The sequence below is a fragment of the Giraffa tippelskirchi genome, chromosome 7 (genome assembly GCF_054371585.1).
Source record: "Giraffa tippelskirchi isolate mGirTip1 chromosome 7, T2T-mGirTip1v1.2.pri, whole genome shotgun sequence".
Lineage (NCBI taxonomy): Eukaryota > Metazoa > Chordata > Mammalia > Artiodactyla > Giraffidae > Giraffa > Giraffa tippelskirchi.
Genome location: NC_137281.1, coordinates 59,275,814 through 59,298,707, shown reverse-complemented (window position 1 = coordinate 59,298,707; position 22,894 = coordinate 59,275,814). Strand labels below are relative to the sequence as shown.

The following is a 22,894-nucleotide window of genomic DNA, read 5'->3' as shown; positions in this document are numbered from 1 at the left end:
CATTGCAGGCGGATTCCTTACCAACTGAGCTATCAGGGAAGCCCAAATTCAACTCTAAACCCACCCAATCTTGGCATGAAATTCTTTCCAACTATACCACAGGGCCTCAGATGTTTAGTTTCCCAAGTATTAGTAAAATTATTAGATTAAATCATCCAGTTTCCGTTCTTATTGATCAAATGATGAAATAACAGCGAATTTGCCATTTTTATAGGTCAAAACAGTCAAATATTAGCAATTTCACATGATTCAACTGAATACAAAACAATTTGGGTAACTAACTTTAGTAAGCAATAACATCGGGGGAAAAAATTCCATTTCAAATAGGAAAGACCATCATAACCAAAAATATAGGCAGGTTATTGTCTCACAATGTGGGACAGGATGCTTATGAAGCACTTGCTGTGCTGCCTGTACTGTGCTCATCAGACCAGCTTGGGGAGCCAGGGAGCCACGTCACTCTGGAGTCTCCAGGGCTGACTTTCTCCATCTTGACTAAGAAATGCCAGGGAATCCCATCCTGGGGCCACTGCTATGGAAACCTTGTGCTGCAGGGATGAAACTCTGCTTTGATGGCCCCTCTATCACACTGACTCAGCACCCTCTCACTGGCCCCAGGAGAGGGAAGGTGGCAAGTACAAGGTAACTGCCACAGGGTCTCCAGGCACTGCATAGCAAACCACTGAAGGGACTGCACAGGGGGTGAGGCATGCTCTGCCTGCGCAAGCAGCCCCACTGCAGAGTGGAGACAGCAAAGTGGATGCCACAAGGGAGTGACCGCGATACATCTCACAGCAGAGCGCTGCGGGCTGAACAGCAGTGATGACTCATAAAACCCACAACTGTTTTGAGACAAATTCCTTTTTATGTAAAAAGAAAAAAAAAAAAGGAGAAAGAGAAATATGTCTGTTTATTCTTTCCAAGTACTGAGCTCAACATTTAGATGAAGCACTTTTATGAACAGGCCCACAGATCATCTTCTCTGCTGCATTAGTTCTAATTGCATTATTGCTTAATTGCAAAGCAACAGAGTGTGTAACTTGGGAGCTGCAATGCCTGGGGACATGGGCATGATTTAACTGTTCATGCAGAGCCCAGACGTGGGGACACTGTCCTGAGGACAGCAGTGAGAGTCCAGCGTCTCTCTCCAGCTGTCTTACTGGACAGCTCAGCTCCCTCCACGTCAGGAAGGTGGCAGAGAACAAGGATCCCTGGGGCCGGGGCTTGTGCTACCCTTGCAGGAGAACCTCATGAAGGGATGCAAAGTTTAGGAACAATGTGTCCACTGTGTACCTGCTGCTTCTGGGCTGTGTGAGCATCAGCGATGCACAGATGAGTGTGGCTTAATTCTTGTATGCAGGAGAGCCAGTCCAGTGAGGGAAGACAGACATGTCAACAGAGCCATTCAGGGATGGAGACAAGCTGAGGAGGTTTCTTCACAAAGAGAAGCCTCCACCTGAGTGTCCAAAAGAAAAAGCTGGATAAGTCAGGTGCTGTGAGATTAAGTGTTCACTAGTTCTTGCTTCTCTTGGGTGCAATTGATTTGTTAAAAATATGCTGAATATGCTAGCAACGGGGTGGGGGGAAGCAGGGTTGAGAGGGGGAGAAGGCAAACAGAATGTGACTGATGCGGTTGCAGGTGAAAGTCCCAAGCCTGATCCATGTGAAGTATAAATTACATCTTGGAGTTCGACCTGCCTCAAGGCAAAGATCCTGGTCCTTTCCTCTCCCACAGCAGTCAGTCATGTTACATAACATTCTCTACATTCGCAGAAGAGGCTCTGGTACCCGAGTGCAGCCCACAGAAGGCTGCGCGTTCTGTCTGTAAGCAGAGAGCAGACAGATGCTCAGAGATAGGTGCATGTAGTTGATGAAAATGACCCTCGAGGATTAAGGTGCCAACACCGGTTCTATAACATGAAGTGACTCAACCCTGTCAGTGAGATGTGGATGGAAGCTTTGCCAAATCCAGCTTGGTCATAAAACCCTGGGTACAATTAGCCATTTATCTGCTCCCTTTCTAGTTTGTGCAAGTCCTCCAAATATGTTCATTCTTTTAAAAACTATTTTAGCTATTTTAAGACTTTTGTAATTCCATACAAATTCTAAAACTAGCATGTCAGTTTCTTCAAAAAAGTTTCTGGAATCTTGACTGAATTTTTGACTATGCTGAATCTATAGGATCAAGTTGGAGAGAATTAACATCTTAACGAGGGCTTCCCTGGTGGTCCAGTACTTAAGAATCTGTCTGCCAAGGCAGGGGACATGGGTTTGATCACCGCTCCGGGTTGATCCCACATGCAACTAGTGGGCCACAACTACCGGGCCAGCCCTTTAGAGCCCTTGAGCCCCAACTCCTGAGCCCACACACAGCAACTGCTGAAGCTGTGTGCCTAGAGCCCATGCTCTGCAGAAAGAAGCTAGCACAAGGACACGCCCACACTCTACTAGAGAGCAGCCCCCACTCACTGCAACTGGAGAGAGCCCGCTGCTGCTGCTGCTAAGTTGCTTCAGTTGTGTCCGACTCTGTGCGACCCCACAGACGGCAGCCCACCAGGCTCCCTCATCCCTGGGATTATCCAGGCAAGAACACTGGAGTGGGTTGCCATTTCCTTCTCCAAAGCATGAAACTGAAAAGTGAAAGTGAAGTTGCTCAGTCATGTCCAACCCCTAGCGACCCCAGGGACTGCAGCCCACCAGGCTCCTCCGTCCATGGGGTTCTCCAGGCAAGAGTACTGGAGTGGGTTGCCATTGCCTTCTCCGGGAGAGAGCCCGCAGGCAGCAACAAGACTCAGCACAGCCAAAAGTAGATAAATCTTAAAAAAACCTTAACAATACTGAGTCTTCTGACCCATGAACATGATATTTCTCTCATTTATGTGGGTCTCTTAATTTCTCTCAGCAGTGTTTTGTAGGTTTCGGTTTATAGGATTTGTGCTTTTTGCCCCTAAACTTATCTCCATATGTTTCAAAATTTGAATGCTAACACCATACTATTTTAAATTTAAATTATGATTATTGCTAGTATATAGAAATACATGTACTTGTTAGAAGTGAATAGAAATGAGTAGAAGTGGGTAGAAATAAGAATAGACATCCTTGTCTTGTTAATGATCTTACAGGGAAAGCACTTTGTATTTCCCAATGAAGTATGTTAGCAGAAGGATTTTCATAGAAACCCGTTATCAGGTTGAGAAAATGACGTCTACGCCTGAAGATTTTTTTTTTTATCATGTTTGGATGTTTCATTTTATCAAATTATTTTTTACATCTATCGAGATGATCATGTGACTTTCATTTTTAGTCTGTTAAAGGTCAGTCACATTGATCTATTTTCAAATGTTAAATTGCTTTGCATTCCTTAGGTAAGCTCCACTTGGTCATAATGTATTTTTATATTTTGCTAAATATAAAGGATCCAATTTGCTAAAATTTTGTTAAGAATTTTTGAATTTATGTTCACGAGAGATCATAATTTGCAGTCCCCTTTACTTGTATTGTCTTTTTCTGGGTCTGAAATTAAAGAATAGGACAAATTGGGAAGTGTCTCCTCATCTTAATTTTCTAGAAGAGTTTGGATAGAATATTATTTCTTCCTTAAATGATTGGTATTAATAGACTACCCCACTAAAGCCATCAGGGCCTGAGGTTTATTTTGTGAGGAGGTTTTTAACTGTAAACTTAATTTCTTTGATAGATACAAGGCTCCTCAGGTTATCTACTTTTTTTTCTTGAGTAAGCTTTGGTAATTTGTATCAAGAAATGTGTCCATTCCACCTATGTTGTGGGATACAGTCTTTTTCCACTCTGGCCACTGGGCATACAGGCCTGTATCAATTCCAAGATTGTTCTCCCTGATTCTTCTGGTGGTTCTTCCAGCGGCCTCAAGTACCTTCCTCACATTGACACACTGCTGGAGACTTGACTAGAATCTGCAGACTTCCAGGGCCCTTCCATCATGCTCTCTCCATTCTTCTCTGGTATTCTGCCTGTAAACTTTAGCTCCTTTACCCCGCTGAATCTTCCACTCAGTCTTTCAATTCAGGGAAATCAGTGCGCTCTGTGTGGGCCCCTCTCCCTGGACTTGCTCCTGGCAGGAAGCTCAGACGTTCTGGCCTCACCTCATTGGTCTTCCTTCTCTCCTAGAGCACTTGCCCTGTGCTGCTTTTCAATGGCTGATGGCAGTTACTACATGTATTTTGTCTGTTTTTTAAGTTGTTTGTGATAAATCCAGTCCTTTTTCTCTGTCATGGGCAGAGGCAGAAGTCCATGTTGGCCACTTTGAAATTGGGGTCTCCAGTAGAATATCCAACTGCAGGTATCTACCCAACAGTTGTAAGTGACAGGAGAGACTGTGACCAAAAGTAAACATTTAGGAGCAAGTACACAGACGCGGTAACTAAAACCAAGAGTGCCAGGGGAGAGAGTCTATAGTGGAGGAAGAACAGTATCTTAAAGGCAAAACCCACAGAGACAGGAACAAAAAGGAGACCATGAAGCAGAGAAGTGGAAGCAGGAGAGAAGTAGAAGAAAACTCATCAGAGAATGAGGTCGTGGAACTCAGGGCTTGGAGAGTTTCACTAACGGAGGAGCTTGCAGTGTCCACTGCCCCCAGAGACCCATACACAGGCACATACACAAAGCCACTCGTGCCTTGAATACATGCTATGCTGTGGTTTTGTGTACGCTGGTTCCACCAGTTCCAATATGGCAAACTGGTTCCCTTTATCAGAGAAGACTGAGATGGGCATGAGCGAATGAGATGGGAGGAAGTGGTAGAGCTGACAAGGGAAAGAGATTAGTAGCTAGAGGATGGCACAACCAAGGCTGGGGAGAGGCCTTCGTCGTGCCATCTGTGCATAGGAGGAAAAGGGAGTCAACAGGTAGAGCTGGAGCGATGGAAGAAAAGATAACTGGTGGATGAAGATTCCAGAAGATGGGAAGGAGAGAGGAGGGAAGAACAGGTACCAAAGCAATGAAGGCTGAAGATTAGAGAGAGAGCAAATCTGCCAAGGACCACTCTCCCTATTTACCAAGAGAGACTGTGAGACACAGACAGGTCACATGCTACACTATGACAGCCTGACTACAAACCTCGGGTTTGTTTCTACTGGTCTAAGCCTGCAATTCGGAGACCTCTCCCCATAGCTGGTGGCAGGAAGTCCCGTAAATGCGTGGCAGCAGTAGGCCCAGTTTAAGACTCCCTTGGACCACTCAAATGGTGTGACATACACAAGACACTAAGAAACCCATCCTCCACAGTACCTGGACCTGAAGCATCAGGTTCCAGGTAGGAGAAGTGGACCCAACTGATTTTTAAAAAGCAGAAGTGTGTCTTATTGACCAAATACGGCAATCCAAACTGGTTCAAGCCAAGACAGAATACAGAGGGCTGGATTTGGCCGCAGCTGGCTCCAGAGTACAGAAGGAACAAGGCCTGGCCTCTTCCTGCTGCCTCTCAGGTCTGCCTGACGCACACGTGGCCACATGTGATCATGAGGTGATAGCAGCAGGTCCATCAGCTCAACAAAAGGGCCAGAGCTGAGTCCCTGGTTTGACTGGCCTGGCCTGGATCATTGGAACCAATCACCAGGGCCAGAGGGACTGGTTGGGTGAGCCCAGGGTGGACTCACCTTCACTGGATGCACACGGGCTAAGAGCAAAAAGCAGGTAAGCGATTCCTAGGAGGGAGGCACAGGCTAGGAGACGTTAAACAACTAGTGTCTCTGACAACTAGAAATCTGACGCCACTCCAAGGTGTCAGCTCGGGGGGGACTGCTCCAGGAATGGAAAGCACAGACACAAGAAGCCATGGCCTACCCCTGCATCTGTGATGGAACGTCGTCCTCGCAGGATATGTGTGAGAAGCCACAACACTGGACAACGACAATGTCATTCTGGAAACACTGCGTTTTTCAGAGTGTGCATCATGGACGCTTAGAAAACATCTTCTCCTCGACCTTCGAGCCTGCTGTCCCTTTTACTCCCCTTCAAATGAATCCATAATTCCATCTTGAGAATTCAATTGGAACTAATTCCTTTATTAAATAAGCTTCATTTGGGAACTGACTGCCACAGACCTCAGGAGAAAATGCATCTTGCTTTTGCAGAGATCAACATAGTTCAGCATTGCCAAAGCTCCTCTTTCAGAGAGGTGAACCTCAGCTTAGAGGAAGGGCCAAGGAGGCTTCCACACTGAAGGTGACACAGAGAAGAGGTAGTAATCACATGGGAGCCAGTCCAGGGGCAAATGGAGCGCACGGCCACCTGCTGCTTCCCTGCGCCTTGCCAGGAGAGCGCTGCGAAGCGGAGGCGTCCAGGCTCCCAAGCGGGCAGCAGCAACACCTCCAAGGCAGACTCTGAGCTCCCCCCACTGGCGGGGACCTGAGGAACCTGAGGATGAGGTTCCAAAAGCAGTCCCTGCAGAGGCTACATGGAGAAGGAAATGGCAACCCACTCCAGTACTCTTGCCTGGAAAATCCCATGGACAGAGGAGCCTGGTAGGCTGCAGTCCACGGGGTCACTAAGAGTCGAGAACGACTGAGCGACTTCACTTTCACTTTTCCCTTTCTCACATTGGAGAAGGCAATGGCAACCCACTCCAGTGTTCTTACCTGGAGAATCCCAGGGACGGCGGAGCCTGGTAGGCTGCCGTCTATGGGGTTGCACAGAGTCGAACGCGACTGAAGCAACTTAGCAGCAGCAGCAGCAGCAGAGGCTACGAGTCTGAGCAGGAATAAAAGCAGACAAGCAGGGCGGGGGGTGGGGTGGGGCGGGGCTTGGTGTGTGTGTGTTCGATTCTGTCTGACTCTCTGCAACCCCTGAACTGTAGCCCACCAGGCGCCTCTGTCCATGGAATTTTCCAGGCAAAAATACTGGAGCGGGTTGCCATTTCCTTCTCCAGGGATCTTCCTTGACCCAGGAATTGAAATCAGGTCTCCTGAGTCTCCTGCATTGGCAAGTGGATTCTTTACCACTAGCACCACCTGGGAATCCCCAGACAGGGATGAACCAAACACTTAAAAATGGTTCAAATGGTAAAATGTATGTTATGCATTGTTGTTGTTCAGTCGCCAAGTCATGTCCAACTCTTTGCGACATCATGGACTGCAGCACGCCAGGCTTCCCTGTCCTTCACTAACTTCCTGAGTTTGCTCAAACTCATGTCCATTGAGTTAGTGATGGTATCCAACCATCTCATTCTCTGTCACCCCTTTCTTCTCTTGCCCTCAATCCTTCCCAGCATCAGGGTCTTTCTCAATGAGTTGGCTCTTCCCATCACGTGGCCAAAGTACTGTAGCTTCAGCTTCAGCATCAGTCCTTCCAATGAATATTCAGGGTTGATTTCCTTTAGGATGGACTGGTTGGATCTCCTTGTTGTCCAAGGGACTCTCAAGAGTCTTCTCCAGCATCACAGTTCAAAAGCATCAACTGGCGTTCAGCCTTCTTTATGGTCCAACTCTCACATCCATACATGACTACTGGAAAAACCACAGCTTTGACTATATGGTTCTTTGTCAGGAAAGTGATGTTTCTCCTTTTTAATACACTGTCTAGATTTGTCTTAGTTTTTCTTCCAAGGAACAAGTGTGTTTTAATTTTGTGGCTGCAGTCACCATCTGCAGTGATTTTAGAGCCCAAGAAAATGAAATCTGACACTGTTTCCACTTTTTCCCCATTTATTTGCCATGAAGTGATGGGACTGGAATGCCATAATCTTCTCTTTTGAATGCTGAGTTTAAAGCTGCCTTTTTCATCCTCATCAAGAGGCTCTTTAGTTCCTCTTCAGTTTCTGCCATTAAAGAGGTGTCATCTGGGAAAAAAAAAAAAAAAAAGAGTGGTGTCATCTGCTTATCTAAGGTTATTGATATTTCTCCCAGCAATCTTGATTCCAGCTTGTGAGTCATCCCGCCCAATGTTTCGTATGATGTACTCTGCATTTAAGTAAGCAGAGTGACAATACACAGCCTTGACGTACTCCTTTTTCAATTTTGAACCTGTCTGTTGTTCCACGTCCTGTTCTAACTGTTGCTTCTTGTACTGCACACAGGTTTCCCAGGAGGCAGATAAGGTGGTCTGGTATTCCCATCTCTTTAAGAATATTCTACAGTTTGTTGTGATCCACACAGTCAAAGGGTTTAGTGCAGTTCAAGAAGCAGAAGTCGATGTTTTTTGGAATTTCCTTGCTTTTTCTATGATTTAGCATATCTCTGGGTCCTCTGCCTTTTCTAAATCCAGCTTAAACATTTGGAAGTTCTCGGTTCACGTACTGCTGAAACCTAGCTTGAAGGATTTTGAGCATAATCTTACTAACATTTGAAATGAGTGCAACAGTATGGTAATTTGAACTTTATTTGGGATTGGAATGAAAACTCAGCAGGCCTACAGCCACTGCTGAGTTTTCCAAATTTGCTGGCATATTGAGTGCAGCACTTTAACAGCATCATCTTTTAGGATTTGAAACAGCTTAGCTGGAATTCCACCACCTCCACTAGCTTTGTTCGTAGTAATGCTTCCTAAGACCCACTTGATTTCACACTCCAGGATGTCTGGCTCTAGGTGAGAGACCACACCATTGTGGTTATCTGGGTCATTAAGAGCTTTTCTGTACAGTTCTGTGTATTCTTGCCACCTCTTCTTAATCTCTTCTGCTTCTGCTAGGTCCTTGCCATTTTTGTCCTTTATTGTGCCTATCTTTGCATGAAATGCTCCCTAGTATCTCCAATTTTCTTAAATAAATGTTATGCATATTTTATCATTAAAATTAAAAGAAAGAAAAGAGAAAAAGTAGACAGGGAAATTGAGGGCTCTGTTCTCCAGTCCCAGTCCCTTTGCTAGCAGTCCCTCTGCTGGCCCTGTGGTAGCCAGCCTCCCAAATTGTCCCCAAGGATCTGTTTCCTGGTGTTGAGTAGTACTGGCTTATGCAATCAGAACATTGCAGAAATTATGTCTTTGGAGGGTAGGTGATAAAGGATACTTCAGCCTCTGACTTGCAGCTCTCTTGGATCATTCACTCTGGGAGAAGTCAGCTGCCATTTCGTGAAAAGACACAAACAGTGAATAGAAAGGCACAACTGGCAAGGAACCAGGACCCCCCACCCCACATCCATGTGAGCAGATCCTCCTGGGATCCGTTCCCCTGGGAGCAGATCCTCCAACCCGAGTCAAGCCTTCAGATGACCAAAGCCCTGGCTGACATCTGGACTAGAAGATGAAAAACCATGAGCTCGAACTCCTCAGCTAAGCCACTGCCAAAGTCCTGACCCAGAGAAACAAAGATCATAAATGTTCTTTTAAGCCACTAATCTTAGGGTATTCTGTTATCCAATATTAAGTAATATAACTCCAGTTGCAGGCACACAAGTCTTGTCTCCTAGCTACCCATCTCACGTTTGCAGGACTTGCTCTCCCTCAGTGCCACGACCCCTCCCTGCCAGATGAATGCTTCCAGAGGGTGTGGACCCGGGGTGTCATTAATGCCTTCAGCCCCTCTATGTTCTCAATTTCCCTGTGTGCTGTAAATGCCCAATAAACATGTACTAGATTAACTTAAATTTCTTTCTTTCGGTAGGGGAGAAACCTCGTGAGCAGGTTTTTCCCTCTCCTAGCAATCCCCTTCCATAACACAAAATGAGAAATGAATCCACAAGCCAATGCAATCAACTTCAAGAAACTGTGTCCAGCAGGCAATCTCAATACCCCAAGAAGTACTCCCAACGCAGCACAGATCAACAGCACGTGTCTACCCAAATATCCCTGCCAAGTCACAGGCTTCAAATGGTCCATCAACAAGGACTTAACATGTGCCCACCACCGTCTGCCACCCCGCCCAGGGGTTAACACAGAGCCCTGGGGAAAGACGTTAGGAGCTCCTCACGGGCCTCTCACATTTCTGCAAATATGGTGAGCAGAGGCACTGTTGGCCTTTGTTCTGGACCTTTTTTCAAGGACATTCATATAGTGAACAACCTTGGAAGACAGAGACAGACTTGCTCTCTGACTGCCCATTGTAAAATTCAGGCACCCTGATGGCTCCTCTCCTGTAACACAACCGGCTACCAGCACAGGTCTCCCCTGGCCCTGTGCACTGAACCTGCACAAGAAAATGCTCATTCTCTGGCCACGCGGCTGCTATGAGAACAAAGTCCTCCACTGAGCCACGCTCGCGTCTCCTCAGCGTCCATAATGCTGCAGGCAGGCTCACCAGTTAGCTCGCAAGCAGAGTACAATCTCAGACTTGTTACAATTCCTGATAAGAGACCTGGAATTCCAGGTTTTACTTGGCTGGTTCTTGAGCAGAAAAATTACATATGTCTTCAGTCATAGAAGAGTGTCGCTAAGAGCACAGGAAGGTACTTTGATAAAGGGTCATTGATTGATATACAGAAATCTCAAGAAAAGAGTTGAATTCCTTGGATCTTTTTTCTTAGCAGGGTTTAGTAAGAGTCTACAGGTCAGAGCAGGGAGGAAATCTGGTATGCCCATGCAGAACTAAGAAAAGTACCTGTGAGCCCACGGGAGTCCCCAGGACACCTACCTAGAAAGGTTAATCAAACTCGCCCAGCCCCCAAAATAAACAGCCTACTGACCAAATCACCATGTTCTTCTGCACACACGGTAGTCTGAACCTCCTTGGGCTGCCATACAGAATACCTTAGACTGGGGGGCTTAACAGAAATCTTCTCACAGTTCTGGAGGCTAGAAGTCTGGTGAGGACTTTCTTCCTGGTGTGGAGATAGCAGCCTGTGTGTCCTCACAGTGTGGCAAGAGAGGAAGCCAGCTCTCTGGGTCTTTCCTCATAAGGGCACTAACCCCAGGGGATTAGGGTTTTGACATAAGAATGGGGGCGAGGGGCGGGGAATTCAGTCCACAGCAGACAACCTGAGGTCCTGGCCCCAAAGAGGTCCAAGGACACACTCACAATACTGATTCAACCTATAGCACTTATGGACCCCTCAAGCCCAGGGAACCTTGACCACCATCTGTCAGTGGGTGGGGAACAGAAACATTATCAACAGTAAGTGATTCCAAGGTGAATTTATAAATCTCAAGGGAGCAGGAACCTTCCTCACCCCTTCTCTCAACACTTCAGTGTACGCTGATGGTCAGATTAGTCAAATCATCTGAAGACATTCCCGACTTTTTGGTCTCACTAAAAAAAAAAAAAAAACCACTCATTATTCTAACAATAATTTCTGCTTAAAATCCCTCTAAATGGTTTTAAAGTCAGATAAGCAGTTGCAAGAAGGACATGTGAAGACGCCAATGCCCAAGGGTCATAAGACATAGGCCATTATAACTCAACATCCGGCAAGAGCAGGAAACAGGCACAACGTCACAGAAAAGGAGCCAACTCAGTTAAGTGTCTGAGAAACCTCAATAAAAACCGGGGCCTAGAAAAGCTACCAGAGCAAAGGCCAGGTTGGACTAGACTCTTCCGTCAACTGGGCCGCGGTCTACGGCAGCGTCCCCAGGTCTCAGGGCAGCTTGGTCACTCCACAGCAGGGGCTCTGACCCGGGATTCCCAGATCGCAGAGCCAGGGCCCCCTCACGCACTTCCCAGCCAGCTGCCCACAAACGCTGGACCTTCCCCCACACCACAACAAGCATCTTACCATGGTGAAAGTAATTCAGGCCCACCTCCAAGACCAAAACGCACACAAAGAATGACATTAAAAAGGGGAATACATCGACACTCAAACTAAAACCCTAGAAGCCTCGACACACTTATCTTTCAAGGAAAATTTTCTCACAATAGTGACAAAATCTGGGTTGAGAAAAGAAATGTGTGCTGGAGGGGAAGAAGAGGCTGGACACCATTCAAGGGTGCGGTTGTCCTGATTCCACTCGGTGACACACTGAACAGGTTTATCCCGTCTAATTAGCACCTGTTGCAGGTACTGATGTACAGAAAATTAACACCCTTGATCTTCAACCAAGAATATGGTCAACAAGGCATATTTTTTCTGATCAATGTTGCTGATCAATTACCTAATAAAAGAGGGGAAAGAGGAAGGGGAAAGAGGAATTCACTCTTGGCATCAGAGTGAATTTATGTGCCTCTCATGCAGCACTTACAAGCCTCAGGACTGTTTTCTGCTCAGGATTCTGCCTTAATAACAGATGATCTTTCAAGCCCAGTGAGAAATGTGTGCTCTGTGTTTCAAGGAAATCATGTGTGTCTCCAGGAGGGAGAGGAAGCCAGCACCTCCTGGAGCAACCAGCCTCAGGGCAAACAGAACTCACACCTGACACTGCTGGGTAAAGCCGAGCGGTCCTCCGTACAGGCAGGCACTGCCAGCCCACACCTGCCCTAACCAGAGCCTCTGAGGAGAGGAGGCCAGGGAATCAAACAGAAAAACAACTCCTCCCCAGTTACATTCAACTGATGGAAGTCAAGCTCTCAGAACTCTCCACATCAGATGATATTGCAGGTCCAGATTTTCACTGTGAAACCAAATTGGGAAATCAACCAAGTGTGGGGTCAGTTCCAAGTCTTCCCACTTTTTAACTCCTCTCTTTGCCGTCACCTCCCACCCCATCCTGACTCCTCAATCAAGGCTCAGCGGCCCAGAGGAGCTCATCTTGTCACATGGCAGGGTTAGCCTCAATAGGGATGTTTGCATTTCAAAATAAAACTTTGGAGGAAGCAAAGCTTTGCCTAAACAATGAATCTCTATTGTTGGAACTCCAGGCACCTTGGTTCCCTAGGGGTCCAGAGCTTGCTTGTTATCACACTACTGGGGGTGGAAGGGTGGTATTTTACGGCCCCTGGACTCACACTGCTTAGGAAGCCATGTCTTCTGCCTAAGAATGAGGCGGCCCCTCTCTGTGCCTCTCAAGTGATTTCAGACTTTCAGTCACTCATGCCTCCTTTCACAAACGCTCTCTGCTCCACTGCGTCCAGGCACTGTGGACGCACAGATCCTGACACGCCTGTCGGCCTCTCCTCCACGAGCACGGGCTGTCCAGTGATGAGGTGGAGGGAAAACTGCAGTCACGTGGTTCCTAACCCAGATGTCTTGAATAGTCTCTAACGTAAAAAATAAAGCGCGTAATTGGTAGTAATTTTGCTAAGCAATTTCAGTTCCCTTTGTCTCAACTGCTACCTCTATAAATACAGAGAAAGACACTTTTCACATGAAATTTATGAGCTCATGTCTATATGTCATTGTCCAACATCATATACCCTCCACAGGTATGACTATCTCTTTCCATGGTAATCACTGGCAGAAAATCATTTCACAGTAAAAGGAAGGTGGGACACCTCCCAAAACAAACCCAAGAGGAGTGGCACGCCATCCCTCACCTCCCTTTAAGCAGCCCAGTCTGTTTCAGGCCACAGCCTACCACAAACCCTGCCAGCAGAACCGCTCCTCAGTTCCTCTGCTTCCACCTCATCGATGCGCCGTCCCTTTCTCAGTATCATCGACAAGCGCACCACGTTGCAGAGTCTCGTAACTTCTTCCTCCTTTTAACCTCTGTGTAAACCACTTGACAGTAACTGTCCATTCTGGCAGAGAAGGTCTTGATCAAAATCGTTTGTTTACAGAGAACTAATCCCGGCTCCTGGATGTCAGTGCTGCGATTCTTTTAACAGCCTTGGAGGAAAACAACTTCCAAGACTCAGGGAAGAAGCTGCAAGGCACTGATTCAATCCTTGCGTTAGGCTGCCATCTAGTGACAGACAGGGATATCTGCTGTGGACAGTAGGTAGTTTTCACCTCCAACATTCTAAGTTGAGGGAGAGGGGAGAAAACCTCTAAATAATAAATGCCAATATAACCTGTCATAGTTCAAATGGCCAAATTAATATTCAAGCTATTCTTATTCAGGCATCAAGATACATCATTATTTAGGAAAACAGATTTCATAGCAGACTCAACCTTCGTCAAAAATCTGGTGGCTTCCCTCGTGGTTCAGATGGTAAAGAATCCAACTGCAATGAGGGAGACGTGGGTTCAATCCTTGGGTTGCGAAGATCCCCTGGGGAAGGGAAAGGCTACCCACTCTAGTGTTCTGGCCTGGAGAATTCCATGCACTATAGAGTCCATGGGGTTGCAAAGAGTCGGACACGACTGAATAACTAAGCACACGTGTGCGTGCGTGCACACACACACACACACACACAAAAATCCCATGGACTATACGGTCCATGGGGTCAAAAAGAATCGGACACGACTGAGCAACTAAGCACACACGTGCGCACATACACACACCCAGTATCTGTACTTACAGAGTTTCCCAGGTGGCTCAGTGATTAAAAAAAAAAAAAAGAATCCTCCTGCCAATGCAGGAGACACAGGTTCAATACTTGGATTGGGAAGATCCCCTGGATAAGAAATGGCAACCCACTCCGGTATTCTTGCCTCAGAAATCCCATGGACAGAGAAGCCTGGTGGGCTACAGTCCATGGGATCACAAATAGTTGAACACGACTTAGCATTCATCACAGAGACACAGGTACAAGATATTTGCTATAACATTTTAAAAGAAGATTGCAAAAACCTAGTTTTCATCAGTAGAATCAAATAAAGTAAAATTGGTCCAAATAACAAGCTGCAGATCTCTTTACCACTGGTGCAGAACTTAACAGCTTTTTTCTCATGTATTTTGGCATAAGAAAAACCTTATTTCTTTCACCTTTCGGGTTCCACAGAATTTTTCAACAACCTTTAGTTCTAACACATCAAAGGACAATTTTTACGTAAAATGAAGTCATGATTCTTGAGTTCAGAGACTGCTTCTGGTTTTGTTGCTGTTCAGTCGCTCAGTCGTGTCCGACTCTTTTGGACCCCATGGACTGCAGCATGTCAGGCTTCCCTGTCCTTCACTATCTCCCGGAGATAGTTTCCTGATATAAACTGGCTCAAAGTAGCTAATTATTAGATCTTTGACTATCAACCATTAATTACGTATTTATTTTTTCTCTGATTTTCTCATTTGTGTACATCATTGTTGTTGTTGATCAGTTGCTCAGTCGTGTCTGACTCTTTGCAACCACATGGACTATAGCCTACCAGGTTCTTCTGTCCCTGGGATTTCCCAGGCAAGAACACTGAAGTGGGTTGTCATTTCCTCCTCCAGAGGATTTTCCTGACCCAGGGATTGAACCTGTGTATCTTACATCTCCTGCACTGGCACACAGGTTCTTTACCACTACCGCCACCTGGGATGCAAAAGTGAGTCTAAACAAACTTCCAGACAGACATGAGACCTCCCTTGGTAAAAAAACACCTGAAGAAAATTTTATCCCCAGGGCAAGGACAGCCACAATAGATCTTCGGCTACCACCACAAAACTTGATGGAGGAAGAAAAGCCAGCTGGTCTCTGAGAGCTGTACCAGGGCTGAGGCTGTGACTTCATGTAACTGATCTGCCTGTTCCCAGCGGCAGTGAGCTTGAGGGGCGGGAGGATCTGTCCCGCACCCAGCTAACTCAAACAGCTACCAGGTCCCAACCCCGCCCACCTGAGCTGCCTGAGCACCCTGGCAGAGGAAAGGACCTTGAATATTCACTGGGAGGACTGAGGCTGAAGCTGAAGCTCCAATACTTTGACCACCTGATGCAAAGAGCGAATTCACTGGAAAAGACCTTGATGTTGGGAAAGATTGAGGACAGGAGAAGGGGGCGGCAGAGGATGAGACGGTTAGATGGCATCATCGACTCAATGGACATGAATCTGAGCAAACTCCAGGAGATGGTGAAGGACAAGGAAGCCTGGTATGCTGCAGTCCATGGCGTTGTAAAGAGTCAGACACGACTGAGTCACTGAACAACAACAAACTGATTTCTCTGGCCATATCTTACAGTTCTATGGCACAGTGTTAGGCTTGGAATCTACGCTAGCTTGAGCACTTTTTTTGGCTGGGTCTTATCATTTGGCTGGCTACTTTACTAAGAGCAGGATGGAAGACACTTGGGTAGAACCACAAAATCACAGGACAGGACAAGACCCACATCCGGTTTATCACTGGTCTTCTGATGGCTTCCAGGTCTGAAGACCAGCTCTCTTAGTTTATCAAAACCATCGGGCTTCCTAAAAACTGCCCCCAACCCTACCCACTAACTCACGGTTCCACCTGGTGTTGATCTTCTCACAGAGAGCTCTACGATGGAGCTTTTCAAAGATGCTAACATCATGTTCCAGACGTGCTGTGCCTTTTAAGAGGTCGTCAACAGGTTGACCAGGTCTTCCTTGGTTGTCGTTAGATGGAAACTTGGGATCTCTGGCAGTCCGATCTCCACATGTTTTTGTCCAAGGTGGATCTTCCATCTCATAAATTCCTTTTTATTAAGCTTTTCTAGATACTACAGCAGGTGGTTTGATTCTGCCATCTTGCCTGTCCAGCAGGATCAGACTTAGAAAGAGTCTCCAGGACCAAGGAATTGTGGAATCTAGAAAATAAATATGGAATCGGAGCACTGCAGCATTATTTACAACAGCCACAACATGGAAGCAACCTAGATGTCCATTGACAGATGAATGGATAAATAAATTGTGGTACATATATACAATGGAATATCACTCAGCCATAAAAAGGAATACATTTGAGTCAGTTCTAGTGAGATGGATGAACCTAGAGCCTGTTATACAGAGCAAAGTAAGTCAGAAAGAGAAAAACAAATGCCATGTATTAACACATATATATGGGATCTAAGAAAAATGGTACTGATGGACCTCTTTGCAGGGCAGGAAGAGCAACACAGACACAGAGAACAAACTTGTGCAGGGTGGGAGAAGGAGAGGGTGGGACGGATTGAGAGAGTAGCACTGAAACACATACACCACTACATGTAAAATGGGTAGCTGGCAGGAAGGTGCTGTGTGACACAGGGAACTCAACCCAGTGCTCTGTCCTACAGGGGTGGGATGAGAGGGGTGGGGTGAGCAGGGCGGGTGGGCGGGCGGTTCAAGAGGGAGGGGACATGTGTATACATATGGCTCATTCATGTTGACATATGGCAGAAACCAACACAACATTGTAAAGCAATTATCTTCCAATTTAAAAAAAAAATTCAATTGATTTTTAAAAAGGCAAAAAGAAGGTAATAAAATCAAGGCAAAAAAAAAAGGATGGAATCAGAGAATCCAACTACATAGCAGCATCAATTCATTTGAAGTTGACATAGTAGAAAACTTCTGTGGTCTGAGATGAGCTTCTTGGATAGTTCATCAATAAGAGGTCTGAAATCCCCTAGGACAATAACCTTGACAATGGACCTTGATAAACTTCTGGGTTGAGATAACTGCGGAATATTAGTTGCATTAAAGGGCAATGTTCTTGACTACCATGTGACCCAGCAATCCCATCTCTGAGCATATATTCAGAGAAAGCCGTAATTCCAAAATATGCTTGCAGCCCCATGTTCCTAGCAGCACTACTTACAATAGCCAGGACACGGAAGCAACCTAACTCTCCATCAAGAAATGAATAAAGAATACGTGTGTGTGTATACACATGCATGCCTGCATGCGCACACACACACAGGAATACTACTCAGCCATGAAAAAGAATGAAATAATGCCATTTGCAGCAACTTGGATGGACCTAGAGATTATCATACTAAGTGAAGTAAGTCAGACCGAGAAAGACAAATATATGATATCAGTTATAGGTGGAATCTAATTTTAAAAAACAATACAAATGAACTTATTTATAAAATAGAAACAGATTCACAGAAAACAAACTTATGGTTACCAAATGGGTAATGTGAAGGAAGGATAAAACAGGAATTTGGGAGAAATAGATACACACTAATATATATAGAAAAGTGAAAGTAAAGTTGCTCAGTTGTGTCCGACTCTTTGCAACCCCATGGACTGTAGCCTACCATGTTCCTCTGTCCATGGGATTTTCCAGGCAAGAGTACTGGAGTGGGTTGCCATTTCCTTCTCCAGAGGATCCTCCCAACCCAGGGATCGAACCTGGGTCTCCTGTATTGTAGCCAGACACTTTACCATCTGAGCCACCAGGGAAGTCGAGCCACATATAGAACAGATAACCAACAAAGACCTACTGCATAGCACAGGGAACTCTACTCAATATTCTGTAATAACTTATACAAGAAAAAATCTGAAAAAGAATGAATATATGTATATGCACAACTGAATTACTATGCTGTAAACCTGAAACTAACACAACATTGTAAGTCAACCACATGCCAAAACAAATAAACAAAATAAATGTGTTCAGCTGAAGGAAAAAAGGCAACATTCTTGTTGTAAAAATCATCCCTGGTTACTAAAGTTTTTAGATTTTGAGAATTTAGTGTCATACAAACCTTTCTGAGGAAGGCATACATCAGTTCTTTGGTATGGAGTGTTAGACAAACACTATACTTAAGAGCCATAAAAAAAGCACCTCTGTGTATCTGGTGTTCTCACGCCTCCACGTGCAGCCAGGATCAGGCAAACGATAAAAGCGGTGACATGAGTGCACAGGCAAAATGACGCTGAGGAAATTGTCTTCTCAGACATGAGGAAAACACAAGCCTCATACCATTCCACACACCACCTCTAAAAATAAGATTAGATATTTTTAAAGGAAATATGATTGGAGCTTAACAAAAACATAGGAATATATCATAGGTATGATTTTGAGGGGAAAAAATTATACCTAAAAGCACTAATTGAATACAAAAGAACCTAGGTTTTTGGTTTTTTTTTTTTAAATTGACTTCGTGGGCTTCCCTGGTGGCGCAGCGGATAAGAATCTGCCTGCCAATGCAGGGGACATGAGTTCAATCCCTGATTCAGGAATCTCTGATCCAGGATCCCTGATCCACATGCTCACACACCACAACTATTAACCCTGTGCTCCAGAGCCCAGGAGCCACAAGTACTGAAGCCCATGCACCCCAGAACCTGTGCTCCCCAAAAAGAGAAGCCACTGCAGTGAGAAGCTCAAGCAACACAACAAGAGGAGAGCCCCCGCTCACTGCAACTAGAGAAAGCCCGCCCAGCAACGAAGACCCAGCACAGCCAAAAATAAATAAAGTTACAAAATATTAAAAGCATTTAATATATTTAAACACCAACTCAGCATTTCCTCTTTTAAGAATCTATGAAGAAGAACCACTAGGTGTCAAGCTTGTGGTGTTCTTTGAACTGTCCTATATACTGGTGTATAGTCTGAAACCGATGACTGACAAAGCGTGATTAGACATCTCGACCACATCTGGGTTGTGTTATAAACCCAACTAATGCCATGCTTTCAAAGAACACTCAAAGAGACAGAGCTCACACTACTATGTTCAGGAAATGTAAGTCATGTAGAAGTACTTACAAGGTCTCTCCAGTTTTTTAACAAACATCCCAGTAAGGAAGTACATCTCTTCAACACTGGCTGTATTTGTGTAGCAGTTGTTTTCTTCTTTTTAAACCTTGATTCTCAGTGTTTTTTCAATAAACATAAGATTATGCAATGATAAAAGTTAAGCCTTACAGAAAAGGGAACCCTCTTACACTGTTGGTGGGAATGTAAGGGGTGACGCCACTGTAGAAAACAGAATGTGTTTCAAAAATCTAATAACAGAACTACTATGTGACCCAGCAATTTCACTCCTGCATACAGATCTGAAAAACTAAAAGAAAAACAGAAAACACTAATTCAGAAGAATACACGCAGCCAGATGTTCACAGCAGCACTATTTACAATAGCCTTCCAAAGGATACATGCTCCCCAATGTTCACAGCAGCACTATTTACAGTAGCCAGGACACAGAAACAACCTAAGTGTCCATAAACAGAGGAATGGATAAAGATATGGTACATGTATACAATGGAATACTATGCAACCATAAAAAGAATGAAATGTTGCCATTTGCTGCAATATAGGTGGACTCAGAGGGCATTAGGCTAAGTGAATAAGTCAGACAGAGGAAGACAAATACATATATCACTTATATGTGGAACCAAAAAAGACAACAAACTCTAATGAATATAACAAAAAAGAAGCAGACTCACAGATACAGAGAACAAACTAGTGGTTACCAGTGGAGAAAGCCGGGAGGGGCACAACAGGGGTGGGGGGAGGGGGAGGCACTCACTGTTGGATGTGGACTAGGCCAGGAGTCCCCAACCTCTGGGATCTAATGCCTGATGATCTGAGGTGGAGCTGATGTAATAATAGTAATAAAAATAAAATGCACAGTCAGTGTGCTTGAATCATCCCGAAACCATCCTCCACCCCCATCCATGGAACAAAATCAGTCCCTGGTGCCAAAGAGGTTGGGAACCCCTAGAATAGGCTATGAGGGGACTTCCCTGGGGTCCAGTAGCTAAGACTCTGAGCTCCCAATGCTTGAGGGCCAGTTTCGACCCCCGGTCAGGGAACTAGATCCCACATACCACGCACACACACACACACACACACACAAAATCCCAAGTGCCACATCTAAAAGAGCCTTCACAGCCAAATAAACAAATAAATAAATATTTGTTTTAAAAATAAGTTATAAGAATGTACTGAGCTTCCCTGGTGGCTCAGTGGTAAAGAATCTACCTGCCAATGCAGGAGACGTGGGTTCGATCCCTGGGTCAGGAAGATCCCCTGGAGGAGGAAATGGCAATCAACTCCTACATTCTTGCCTGGAGAATCCCAGGGACAGATGTAGCCTGTCAGGCTACAGTCCATGGGGTTGCAAAGAGCTGGACAAGACTTAGTGACTAAACAACAAAAAACAATGTATTGTACAACACTGGGAATATAGCCATATTTGGTATTAATAATCACCATAAATGGAGTGCAACCTTTAAAAATCGCATAAAAAATAAAACTTTTTAAAAAGTCAAGCTTCACCAAAGCCATCCCTCCCACTAAGTCTGTTCCACATCGTCTTCCTCTGAACCTCCTCCCTAGGACTCAGACTCATTGCAAGAACTGAGATAGAGTCCAGCAGGCCCTGGAGACTTCACACGGAGAAGCACTGTGGTATCCTGACGACCACCCACGGACACTCTGAGCACCTCTGATCAGACCTTCGGGAGTATGCGCGCCTTCCTCTTTCACTTGGGCAGCCCTGGATATCCACAGCAGCAGGATTTTGGTTTCCTTCTTTTTTTCTTCAGTGTAAGCAAAATTTGCTGTTTGAAATTGGCTCCTGAAGGTCGGCCTCCATTTGAATTCTGTTTCTGTTACCTCCTGCGTGTCACTTCTCCAGCAAAGGGATCATTTTGCAGGGCTTCCCTAGTAGCTCAGCTGGTAAAGAATCAGCCTGCAGTGCGGGAGATCTGGGTTTGATCCCTGGGTTAGGAAGATCCCCTAGAGAAGGGAAAGGCTACCGACTCCAGTATTCTGGCCTGGAGAATTCCATGGGCTGTACAGTCCATAGGGTTGCAAAGAGTCGGACACAACTGAGCGACTTTCTCTTTCAGAGAAAGAGAATACGGAAGTCCCCACAGATCCTGCATTTAAGAGTCGTTGTTACCCCCAATGGCCACAAGGCACAGCATTTCTTCCTGCCCTGCTCTGCGTATTGGGGAAACCTGAGCCTTCCCAAGGGCTTCTCTGATAGCTCAGTTGGTAAAGAATCTGCCTGCAATGCAGGAGACCCTGGTTCTATTCCTTCCCAAATATTGTGTTCCAGTGATTGGAAAGTATGCTGGAAAGTGCAGAACAGACACACAGGGCCCGAGTGTCATTCCTTCTGCCCCTTACCCTTCACCATGCCAATCCCTGCCAAAGTGTTATGCCAAGGTAGCTGTCCTAGGCAGGTGAAATTTCTCTAAGAAGAGAAGCTTGAAAGTAAGAATCCTCTGATGGAAAGAGGTGGAGATAGTGTGAGTTTTCAAGTCTCTTGCAACTCAGAGAGTCTACCATTTTCTCAGTGTAAGAGGCTTGCTTTAGGTGTAGGAGGACCGTTTGAATTTTAAGGTGGCGGTCCCATGTATGGGGTACAGGCGGTCAGGATATTACTGTGGCTCACGGGCTGGCACCACCTTTCCAGCTCCCTCATAGAGACCACAGTTTGATCTGGAAGTCAAGACCGCTAAACCCAGGCATGAGACAGCAGCAAAGGGGTCAGAGGCCTGAGGAGAATGCAGTAGACACTGGTTTTGGGGGTTTTCTCCTGCAGTAATTTTTATTTTCTGTTGGGAGTATAGTTGGGTTACACAGTTGTTTGTTTTTGGTGCAGAGCAAGGTCATTCAGTTATACATACACATGTGCCTGTTCTTTATCTGTTTGTATTCACGTAGAGCTTGTGAGAGGGTGTGGAGTCCACGTCCTTATTCTATGGAGCATGTTCCTGTTCATTTTTCGTCTGTGTATTTATCTATCTAGAATTTTATATGGTAATACCAGTCTCCTCAGTTACCTCCTCTCCACTGCCCTGTGTTCTTTCCCTTTGAGAAAGTGTAAGTTTTCTAGGCTTCTGAGTCTGCTTGGTCTATTAATTTTTTCTCCCTATGTTCAGATTTCACCCGTACGTGACCCCCCTTCTCTCGGTCTCTGTCTGACGACCTCAGTGTGCCACCGCCAGGCCCACCCCTGCGTCGCTGCAGTTGGCCCTACCTCATTCTCCTGTGTGTGTGTCACAGCCCATGAATGTGTGCTGGACATCTTCAGACTCCATCTGTCTATGGATCGAGGTTCTGGTTGCTTGCGTGCCTTGGCTGTTGTAAATAGCACCGCAAAGAATGTTGGATGCATGTGTGTCCTGGAGGGACGCTTTTCCTAGGGTCCAGGCCCCGGAGGCAGACTGCCGCACCCTAGGCTGCTTTTTGTTTTTAAAGGAGCCTGCATGCACTTGTCTATAGTGGCTGTTGTCAACTGCATTCCCCCTGCAGCCTAGGAGGGTTCCCCGTTCTCCTGGTCTTCTGCAGTATTTATTGTTCGTACATTTTCTGCTGCCTGCTGCCAATGAGAGCTCCTTGTAGTTCTGCTGTGC

At 45.6% G+C, this 22,894-nt stretch overlaps 1 protein-coding gene across 18 annotated transcripts in view; it reads right to left on the bottom strand.

Moving 5' to 3' along the window:
• LOC145513205 (uncharacterized) overlaps nucleotides 1-22,894 on the bottom strand; it is an 89,206-nt gene that overhangs the window by 32,677 nt on the left and 33,635 nt on the right. For 3 of the 18 annotated variants that reach the window (XR_014059202.1, XR_014059197.1, XR_014059199.1), the window contains exon 3: nucleotides 1,294-1,456. The exons of 6 other annotated variants lie outside the window; for them this stretch is intronic. Coding sequence is in view for 1 of the 12 variants with exons in the window: in XM_081508802.1 (XP_081364928.1) it covers nucleotides 16,075-16,276 (202 nt within the window). In the remaining 11 variants the exon portion in view is untranslated. Of the gene's footprint in view, nucleotides 1-1,293; nucleotides 1,457-5,820; nucleotides 7,814-12,783; nucleotides 13,034-16,074; nucleotides 16,399-22,894 lie in introns of those variants that run through there. 9 more of the 18 variants (XR_014059198.1, XR_014059196.1, XM_081508802.1 and 6 more) reach the window with 6 other exon arrangements.